The 10,559-nt window shown below is 36.0% G+C and overlaps 2 protein-coding genes across 2 annotated transcripts; one reads left to right on the top strand and one right to left on the bottom strand.

Moving 5' to 3' along the window:
* Positions 1 to 1,858: 1,858 nt before the first annotated feature.
* On the top strand, positions 1,859 to 4,815 carry LOC133797496 (phosphatidylinositol 4-kinase gamma 4-like). The gene is made up of 2 exons (XM_062235414.1): positions 1,859 to 3,816; positions 4,170 to 4,815. The coding sequence occupies exons 1-2, from the start codon at positions 2,449 to 2,451 to the stop codon at positions 4,554 to 4,556; spliced, it is 1,755 nt and encodes a 584-aa protein (XP_062091398.1). The 5' UTR covers positions 1,859 to 2,448; the 3' UTR covers positions 4,557 to 4,815.
* A 197-nt stretch (positions 4,816 to 5,012) lies between these two features.
* Positions 5,013 to 9,492, bottom strand: LOC133797495 (uncharacterized). The gene is made up of 5 exons (XM_062235413.1): positions 7,134 to 9,492; positions 6,131 to 6,774; positions 5,694 to 5,903; positions 5,388 to 5,605; positions 5,013 to 5,272 (listed from the first exon to the last, which is right to left on the bottom strand). Exons 1-5 carry the CDS (start codon positions 9,418 to 9,420, stop codon positions 5,230 to 5,232), a joined length of 3,402 nt encoding a protein of 1,133 aa, XP_062091397.1. The 5' UTR covers positions 9,421 to 9,492; the 3' UTR covers positions 5,013 to 5,229.
* Between the last annotated feature and the right edge of the window lie 1,067 nt (positions 9,493 to 10,559).

Genomic DNA, 10,559 nt, shown 5'->3' with positions numbered 1-10,559 from the left:
ATTTTAAATTATACATGTGGCGCTGACGTGCCCATGACACGTCAACAAGTAAAGAGCCACATCAGCATGTCGTTAACCATATTGGACAAAATTGGACGGAAGTCCTGCTCTACAACATTGTGAATAGTTCAGGAGGAATTTTTAACGACCTGAAAAAATCAGGAGGCACAATAATATATATGTCATAATTCGGGAGGCAAAAATCTTAAAAGTGCATTGTACGTTTCTTATATCTAGTATATATATATCAGAAAGTAACTCTGAAAGGTAACATGTTACTTATATTGTAACGCCCTACGTCATTATGGCTGCTTCCTGGAATGACGACTAACCATGCAAACTAACATAAGTCTTTCCAGCGTGCTTTGTTCTCACTCGCACGATTCCTGGGAAAACTTCTTGTCACCCATTATGAGATTACTCCAGGTCAAGTACACTTAACTTTGGAGTTCTCAAGTGATGGGCTACTGAAAAGAAGATGCATCTTGTTGGCATAGGTAGTACCCATCGATCAATTTAAGCCATCTTCAATTGTGTAGTCTCATACTTACACAGTCTTAAAATCATCACACTTGATCTTCCCCAGATGATGTGGGATTGCACAACTTTTACCCAGTCTTTCCCCTTGCGGATCATGAGATTCTGATTGACACAATTACCCCCTCCTTAGGAGTCCGAAAAAAGATCGCAAAAGAAGGGGAAGAGAAGAGAGAGGAAAGAGTAAAGAAAAATAAAATAAAATTAAATATATGTTTTTTTTTCATTTTTTATTATTTAATAAATTTATTACTTCAGAAATTGTATTTTAGTTATATTGAAAAAGTGTTTGACTAAAATCGGATTTATGGTATCATTTTATTTTATTTTGCAAAACACAGGGTCCATTTTATCATTTAACAAAACATAAAAACCAGTATTCGAACAAAATACATGGACCAAATTAATATTTTCTCATCATTTAACTATAATAATAATAATAGATATTCTTGGGAGGCAGTTATGGAGCCACGTTGTGGTAGAGCCTCCTTATACTTTTATTTTTATTCATAATTATATTTTATTTGATTAAAAAACAAAATTAAGAAAAATAATATCTAGATAGATTCTTTTGAAAAAATAAAAATAATAATTAACACTCTCTTAGTGCAAATATTGACTAAACCTCAATTTGAAATATGCCACTTGTAACGGATTTATGAATATGCCACTAAAATTGACAATCATAATTTATTAGTACATTGTCTAATTAAATTAATTTAATTGGACTAATAACACCATCAAAAGATTTTGCACTTTTTTTTTAATTTCTTTCGGCTAAAGTTATCATAGCAAAGACAATTTGAACCGACAGACATAAAACATAGAATAATGCGACTTATTTCGTTTTTTTTAGTAAAATAGAATATATATATATTTTTTATTTTCTAATTAGATAGACGGTAGAATAGAATACTTCCGTTAATTTAATCACTTCTAAAAAAATATGTTAGACAGTGATTAGTGAGCTTTGTCAAAAAAAAAAAAAATTACTATTAGTGAGCTCTGAGCTGTCCACCTACCAAAAAAATCATATTATACAAAAGCAAAAAAAATTCTCCACATCATACCATACATGATACATATCCTCTAAAAACCTTGTTTTACTCCACGTGGCAGCATAGGGTTGGACAATACACGCAATCATGAGTCATGACCAATTTGGCATTGCTCCTAACATTTTAATTTTTACAACTTGGAGAACAAACAAAGTGTGTAACGTGTCAACAAGACACAACGGTCAGAGCTGTACTAAAATTACCAAAAGGGGCATACAAAGACGAAGAGATATAGATTGGAAACTTCGTCGAAAAAGTCAAGCTCTTTACGCGTTAACAATATCTTCCTTCGTTCAAGTCTTCGTTTCTCTCTCGACATTTTCTCTGCCATTTCACCCAAAACCAAACAAGAAAAAGAAAGAAAGAAAGAACGAAAATTTGCAGTTGTTGAAGGGCTTGCCAAGATTGAGTGTTGAGCTTTGATTCAGTTCCTTCTCTCAAGTCTCATTATTTTGGTAAGAATTGTCATTTTTCTTGGAGTCTGATCAGTTTGTGCCAAGGCTGTCGTAACCCTTTTCGTTTTTTTTTTTCTTTTTCTTTTCCCCATTGAAAAAATAAGAAAATTGGAATATTGGGTTTTGTTCATTGGCCATGGTTGTCTAGGTAGGGTGTGAGGTTGTTTTTGTAGAGATTTATCTCTCTCTCTCTCTCTTTTCCTTTTGGAGGTGGGCTTAGGGTTTCGATTTTTGGCTGAATTGGGGGTTTCTTAGATCATCTGGTGTTTATTGATCAGGTGGTCTCTTTAGGATTTAAAAATGTATGTATTCTTGTAATATTTGTGGGTTTTGGAGGTTGTGAGTTGGGTTTTTCGAAAGCTGTGAAATTCCTAGACTCGTCCTGAACTGAAAAGAAAATGTCTTCGGCTGGTATAGCTGCGCTTAGTCCCATTTGCAATGAGCCTTTAATTTCTCATAATATTTTCCGAGCTCTGTCTGATTTGGTCTCTAGCGAGTCTATTTTGATATATCTCTCAGTCTCGGGATCTATTATCCCAATGAGTGTTTTGGAGTCTGATTCCATCGAGTCAGTGAAGCTTAGGATTCAAACATATAAAGGGTTTGTGGTGAAGAACCAGAAGTTGGTTTGTGGAGGCCGGGAGCTGGCTCGGAGCAATTCGCTGCTCCGGGATTATGGAGTTGCAGATGGAAATGTTTTGCATTTGGTTCTTAAGCTTTCGGATCTTCAGGTCATCAAAGTTCGAACTACTTCTGGGAAGGAGTATACTTTCCATGTGGAACGGGGTAGAGATGTTAGGTATGTTAAGCAAAAGATTGCTAAGAAAGGGAAGGAATTTGTTGATCTTGAGGAGCAAGAAGTTGTTTGCAACGGGGAGCAACTTGAGGATCAGAGACTTATTGATGATATCAGTAAACATAATGATGCTGTTATTCATTTGTTGATTAGGAAATCTGCGAAAGTTCGTGCTAGACCTGTTGAGAAGAACTTTGAACTGTCTATTGTGGCATCTGATTTGAATGATACGGGAAGCAATGGAGTTAAGGGGAAAAATAATAAGATGCAACCTGAAGTTGGGAAAGTGCTTTTGCCTAAGAAGCCTTCTAACAAGGAACCTGTGTTGGAGCCTTTTATTGTCAACCACAAGATCAAATTGCCCTCGGTGATGAAGGACATGGTTAATGCTTCGCTTGATGGATTAAGTAGCGGGAATCATCCAGTCAGGTCTTTAGAGGGTACAGGAGGAGCATATTTTATGCTGGACTCATCAGGGAAAAAGTATATTTCTGTGTTCAAACCAATGGATGAAGAGCCCATGGCTGTAAATAATCCTAGGGGGCTTCCATTGTCATTAGACGGAGAGGGTTTGAAGAAAGGAACAAGAGTTGGAGAAGGAGCATTGAGAGAAGTTGCAGCATACCTTTTGGATCATCCAATGAATGGCCACCGCTCTTTCATTGGTGATAAAGAGGGCTTTGCTGGTGTCCCACCCACGTTTCTGGTCAAGTGCTTTCACAAAGAATTCAACCATTCTGGTGATATGACTCCCAAGCTTGGATCACTGCAGAAATTCATGGACAATGATGGAAGTTGTGAGGATATGGGTCCTGGGTCTTTTCCGGTTAAGGAAGTACAGAAAATCTCTGTGTTGGATATAAGGTTGGCAAATGCTGATAGGCATGCTGGGAATATATTGCTAAGAAAAGGAGAAAATGGCCAGACTGAGCTGATTCCAATTGATCATGGGTACTGCTTGCCTGAAAGCGTAAGTACCCACCTCCTTTAATTCATTGCTGATTGTGCTGGAATATAGTTATGTTATGAATTTTCTGGTCTTTGTCTTATTTTAAGTTTTCCCTATCAATCACTCAATTTTTTTTTCATGGTTAGTTGCCTTTTTTAAAAAAAATTAAATTAAATTAAATATTCTCATCATTTTGCTTGTAAACTTCTAGTATCAAACTTATGCCATATTGAATTGTTATCTTGTGTCTTGGTTGGACAATGGTAGAGAAGCTTCAAATTGTTTTGCACAATTCAAGACGCATTGATCTTAAAATATTACCGTTCTTTGATAATTCACTATTCTAACCTTGCTTGATTTTTTTGTTCGTGCAGTTTGAAGAGTGTACATTTGACTGGCTTTATTGGCCACAAGCTCGTGTTCCGTACTCTGATGAGGTAGTTGAGTACATAAATTTGCTGGACGCAGAAGAGGATATTGCAATTCTGAAGTTCCATGGATGGGAGTTGTCCGTTGAATGCGCTCGCACCCTTTGCATCTCCACCATGCTCTTGAAGAAGGGAGTTCAGAAAGGTCTCACTCCCTTTGAAATTGGAAGCATAATGTGCAGAAAAACCTTGAATAAGGAATCCATTATGGAGGAGATTGTCCAAGAAGCAAAGGATTGTGTGCTCCCTGGAACAAGTGAAACTACCTTCCTGGAGACCGTCTCTCTAATCATGGATGGCCGCCTACGTGAAATTGTTAAGTCAACTTCTTGATAGTGGCAGTTCATAAAAAAGTAAATTCATGCTTAGCGTAATTGTACATGTTTGTGTCACAGTTTGACAACAGGATATTTTGTCCATACAATTTCGTAAAGGATTATTTCATTTCTTTTCTTTTCTTTGTAATTCTTTCCTTGGCCATTTCTACAATGTCTTTTGATTGAGTTAACTGTTAGGTCTTTGATTCATAACTGAAAGTATTTCCCAGTTTGTGTATGTATGACAGAAAAATATATGGTTTTCCTTTTCAGTATTTTGTAGGGTTCAGTATATGTAGGCAAACTACATGTACGTATCAGAGATATTGTATGTGATTGAAAAGAATCACAGCTAAGAGCCCATGCTCCACTGATAAAATGTTGGGCTTTACTCTCTTTTATGCGCTCAGTTTTCATTATATCATTTCTCTAAATCACCAAAATCTAAACTTGCACTTTCTTAATGCTAGAGTTCTTCTGGCATTTGAATTTTTCACTTTATTTCCCTGACATTTCAAAAAAATCGAAAATATCATTCGAGCCATACAAGAACTGCTATTTCTCAAAGGATCTACAAATAAAGGGAGAGTTGAAGATTCCCACGAATTATCTCGAGGAAACCTCCATTTTGTCAGCTTAATCCACAAGGATCAAAATTCTCTAAAGAAGTAATGCCTTATGTATCATCTTCATTTCTTCCCACGCTTCTTTAGTTTTCTTTTTGATCTTTTCCTGAAAAGAAGAAACCAAGGCATAACTTTTATTTTCTCTAAATCTTAACTCCCCAAGGAAAACATTAGTATAAACATAAAATAGTCTATTATCTATACCAGGACTAAGAAAATACCTCTTGGTTGGTTTAGTCTTGAAACCAAATACACCCTTCATCAATGAGCTTATATCTACAGATCGCTCTCGCATAATCATATCATGGTACATTTTGCTTCCAATCTCTACAATTTGTTCCTCCACCTCTTCCAATGTTTGATCCACATGAAGCTGAAGCTCTCCTTTCCTCACGACAGTAACGTTAAAACCGTTTTCTTTGGCTTCTCGGAAAGTGTCCTGTGGAAGATTGAGAGAGGGTTAAGGACAAGGAATCCCTTGAACTAGTAAGTGATCATCATGGTAGAAATTGATTAAAAGTATTCACCTTAGGTGGCCGGGCAACAACAAAGGCATTGCCATTTCCTAGTATTTCCATTTGAGCTTGGATTATGTAACAAAGATTTTTGCAATCATTAGCATCTTCAAAGGAAATCACATGATGTGGTTTTGGTTCTAATTCAAGATCAGTAGCCATCTCCAATGAATAAAACCCTATTCTTTGTTCACCATCCTCAACTGTGTACAACTCAATGCACTGAAAATTAAACAGAAAATATGGCTTTTAATTGAGTAATCTCAATTCTCTGTGAAATATCTTAAATAAAACTTGAAATCAAAATCTCAAACACAATATGGCCTGGAAACCTTAAAGTGGTAAAGAGAATCACGTTATGTCACTGCCAAAATATGTAAGCAGGAAACTTGCCAGGTTCAGCTAAAATCAGCATTTAAGTCAAAGCAAACGGTAGACATAGTTCTTACCAGTACATATGGAAGATCTAACCACCACAAGTAATCTGCTTCTTTGTCGTCTGCATATTCACTATATTTGCTCACGACAGCTTGTGGTCCAAACAATTCCATCTCTCTTTTAAGCTTGGTGAGTTTCTTTTCCATGAATTCCTTATTCTTCTCAGGCAATTTCTTCATAAGATCATCAGCTTCCTGAATTTCTTTCTCAGTGATCCATCTATCCAGATCCTTCCCCATATCTCTCATAATGGATTTAACTTCCGGATCTGCCTCTGCATTATAAGATTCCAGAAACCCACGAGACCATTTCTTGGTGTGTTGCCAAAACTCCTTCCCTGATTTTTTCCCAGCTTTAAAAGAACCATCACTGCCTTCTATAATCGTCTTGGACCTATCTTGACCCTTATCCAATCTCTTTTTTGGATTATTAACTGCTGAAGAAGTGGCATTTTTTGCAACTGGTGGAGATTCCCTTGATTTCTGGAGGAAGTTCTGCTCATCCTTCTTCACATTGAATGAAAGTCCAGTATTTTCAGCAATAATTGCTTCCCTTAGTTCCGATAAATTATTGGAAAAATCATGACTTATTTCCAAAGGAGGACCTTTCCAACGTGGTATTACTTTTTCTGGTGGATCATATATGCTGATACCATCTGGGAGGAAAACAATGAAACCTGTAAGTATACCTACTTCAAAAAACGCTATCTTTATTAGATAAACCTCCTCCTATTTTGCTTCACAACCCATTTAAAATCCCAATAACCATCCACCACAAAAGACAAGTCCAAGTAAACTCCTCCTAGGTGCAAAAATATGCTATTATAGTATGACAATTACTTAGGTTGTTTGCTGAAAGTGGATTAATCTAAAACTTCAACATCCCATCCCAGAGTTTCAATTAGATAATTTGACTAAAAATATTTGTATTGGGAGTAAATATGCAGACAATTTATATGTTAAAATTGAGAAAAGAGTAGATAACTAGAAAGAAATCACGAAAACGACCAACTACCTGCCCCGTAATCAAGATTTTCTATGTTTGCATGGAGATATTCATGCAGTTTCAACAGCTTTTCGTTCTCTCTGTCAAATTTCTTTTCAAGACCCCTGAAAAATGCGTTCTTGTCTTCTGCATCCATCTGGTAAAATGGATCTTTCCCTGATAACTCATTGTCTCGTACTCGAAAAACAATTTCTGCAAGACTTTCATCTTCCATCCATTCAAGTTCACTTTCATCTCCAATAGGACCAAGCACTGCAGAAGGATTCACATTTGACAGCTGATTCTTCTTTTCCCTTGCAACCATGTAATTATCTCTAAAGCTAACTCCAATCTTCTTGCTAATATGTTCATTAAAATTCTTTTCATTCCAGTTTTCCACTTCTACAGATTGTTCTCTTTCAGATGTTCTGTCATCATCTTTGTGATCCAAGGAAATTTGCTGCTCTTGAACATCTTCTCCTTCCAGATAATTTTTCAGGCTTCCATCCTTGATTTCAACAGATTCCTTATTCCCTAGATCAGAATCTCGAGAGGCACTTGTCATAGCAGAAGCATCTGTTTTTGCATCTGAAATGGCAGATGTAAACAATTCTTCTGTGCTCAAATCCTCCCTTGTATTACTTTCGAATTGCTTATCATGCTTTGGCAGAGCAGTACTTTCTTGAACAGCTCTAAACTGTGACTCTTGTTTTGGCTCTTGCTTGTTACCTTTTCCAGAAAGATACTCCCTGGCTTCTTTCACTGACCTTATAATTCGTGGTTTTACTAGAACAGAACCTTCTCTATTTTCAGACGGATCATCAAAAGTAGCACAGTCTCCGAACTTTTCAACAATCTCGATGTCTTCTAGATTCTCACTAGTGATTTGCTTGGCATCTGAACATTCTGCACTTGAAGCAATATTCCCATCCCTGGCAAATGCTTCATCAAGTACAAACTTAGTATCATCCTTGCAACTTTGTTTAGTATCTTCATTTAGATGTTGGTTAAGTAAACTAATCTCCTTCTCTCTATACTCTTCACCCTCCTTGGTTCCATTGTAACTTTCCTTACCCTTAATCTTAGTTTCAATTCTATCCCTTTTAATCAATTTACTCTCCTTAACTTCAGTTTCCCGGGCATGTTTGGCCATTTTTCTGATTTCTTGAATTTTGATATCAAACTCCATAGATTTAGCATCTATGTTAACAGATTTTGAATCAAGTAAAGTCAAATTTCCACCCTGTGATTTTGCTTTTGCAATACTTTTCATCAGTTCTTGCTTATCAAGCTTCGGCTTTTCAGTGGGAAACATTGGTGGTTGCTCCAAAGGTTGAATAACTTCCACACCACCTATGTTCAACACCTCTTTCTCCTTTCTTGCTTTTATCTTCCTCCTCATCATTTCCTTTTCATATTCTGTGAGTTTCACCTCTTTATCCCCAAAACTAAACAATTGCTTCACTGCCCAAATAGCAACTAGACCATACAAGACCATGGTCCCCACTCTTGGGAGCTCTTTTATAAACTGAGGACTAAGACTAAAGCTCTGAATTGCCTTAAAGAAATTAGACTCACCACCTTGAACAACAAACTTAGCCACCGAACTGTTCCTTGGAATAACATTTCCCCCACTCTCCATCTCTCTAGCTAAATTCTCTGCCTGCAAAATTTTCAAATTCGTCTCTGCAGAGTTTTCTAAATCCTCTTTCTCTACACGGCTTCTCCTCAATATTTCATCCTCGTGAACAGAAACCCGCTCAACAGTCCCATCGGGATTAAGGAAGACTGTAAAAACTGGCTCTGACCCAATGCCCCAGTACTCACTATCCTTTTTATGCTGCTCAACCCAATTCTCCAATTTCGTGAATAAAGCAGAATCACCAAGAAGTTTCGACTTTGATTCATTTTCGATAACCCCATCACTAGATACACTCTCTTCAACGCTGTCAACGTTTATTTCCTCCTTTAAGTTCTCTCCTTCCCCAAAATTAATATTTGATTTTTGATTTTGAATATCAGAACCGGGAATTACATGATGGCGTACCTGTTGATTCTCAATAAGCTTCTTCCTCAGCGAGTTGCGGCGGCTCGTTGTTCGACCAAATTGGGAGAAAACTACGAAGTTTCTACGACCAGGTAAGGATTGATATAATGACAAAGAGGAGTTCTTGTGGAATATGGATGTGGGTACGTTGTACACAATTTGGTTATTTTTATTCCGAGTTTTTGTTGGAAATTTGGAAGTGAAACTCGAAGTTAAAAATGAAGTTGTGAGGCTTGTACGAGCTGAAGGTATGATAATGATACCCTCCATGGACAAACACAGAGTGAACTTCACTCGAGATTTTGGAAGGGTTTATGACCGTGTTGCAAGACAATTACATCTAAAGCTTAAGACCATCTCACAAAATTTGCAAATAGTAATGAAATGTGTACAAAAATTAAATTATGCACCCATTTCATTTAACTGTTTTTTTAAAAAATAGTGCTAATTGGTGTTGCACATATTATTATTCTTACAAAAATAATTTTAAATTTAACAAAAATTAATAAATGATATTTTTTGCAAAAATTTTAATTCATGTTATTTTACAAAATATACAACTATCTTTCCAATCAATTTTGAGAAGTTTTCATAAATATAAATATAGAAAAAAGTAGATGAGATTTTATATTTATGGGCAAAAGATAAATGCTACAAAATATGGTGAATTTTTCAAAAAAAATAAAATTAAAACAAAAGAATCCCATAAAAATATAAAAAATAAATTACCATATTTTTATACAAAACTCTCTCACACTTTCCCATTATTTCCTTTCTCTCTCGCATTTATCTTTCTTCATTTTCTCCTTTCTCAATCTCTCTTTCTCCACTTAGTTCTTTCTTCTCAGCCCTCCACCGAATACATCACCTTCGCCGGAGGCGCGGCCCCCCATCCCTCGACGATGATGTGGCTCCACCGCCCTTTGCTTCTTCTTCTTCTTCTTCTTCTTCTTCTTCTTCTTCTTCTTCTTCTTCTTCTTCTTCTGTTAATGGTTTTAATGCTATTCTTTTTGTTGTTATTGTTGCTCTTCTTCTTTTTCACATTTGATTTTGCATTTTAAATCTAATTTTGCACTTTAGATACGATTTTTTTTCTTCCAGCCCTAATTGTTATTGGTTACCATCACGATTTGTTTAAGTTTTTTTATTCAAATCTATTTTTTTTTCAGACCTGTTAAAGTAACCGGGTACTATGACAACTAATTCTTTTTATTCATATTTGATTTTTTTTTAGATCTGATTTTCTTTCCGGGTCTAGATAAGTAATGGTAACTGTTTTTTTTTAGATGTGATTTTTTTTCAAACTTAGTGTAACTAGTTACGATTATGATCATTTTAGATTTTTTGTTTGGATCCTATTTGTTTTCAGGTCTGGTTAGGTAATCGGTTACCATCGCAACTAGTTTTTT

This window comes from Humulus lupulus, chromosome 8 (genome assembly GCF_963169125.1).
Source record: "Humulus lupulus chromosome 8, drHumLupu1.1, whole genome shotgun sequence".
Taxonomy (NCBI): Eukaryota; Viridiplantae; Streptophyta; class Magnoliopsida; order Rosales; family Cannabaceae; genus Humulus; species Humulus lupulus.
This window is presented reverse-complemented; position numbering and strand designations above follow the sequence as displayed.

What these genes read in the sequence shown, in the direction of transcription:
- LOC133797495 (XM_062235413.1), bottom strand. Translation starts at nt 9,420, where the DNA reads ATGGAGGGTATCATTATCATACCTTCAGCTCGTACAAGCCTCACAACT. An exon ending in AAATCTTGATTACGGGGCAG is followed by an intron (nt 6,775 to 7,133) that starts GTAGTTGGTCGT and finishes TTTTCCTCCCAG; the next exon opens with ATGGTATCAGCATATATGAT. An exon ending in AAGACTAAACCAACCAAGAG is followed by an intron (nt 5,273 to 5,387) that starts GTATTTTCTTAG and finishes TCTTCTTTTCAG; the next exon opens with GAAAAGATCAAAAAGAAAAC.
- LOC133797496 (XM_062235414.1), top strand. Translation starts at nt 2,449, where the DNA reads ATGTCTTCGGCTGGTATAGCTGCGCTTAGTCCCATTTGCAATGAGCCT. An exon ending in GGTACTGCTTGCCTGAAAGC is followed by an intron (nt 3,817 to 4,169) that starts GTAAGTACCCAC and finishes TTGTTCGTGCAG; the next exon opens with TTTGAAGAGTGTACATTTGA.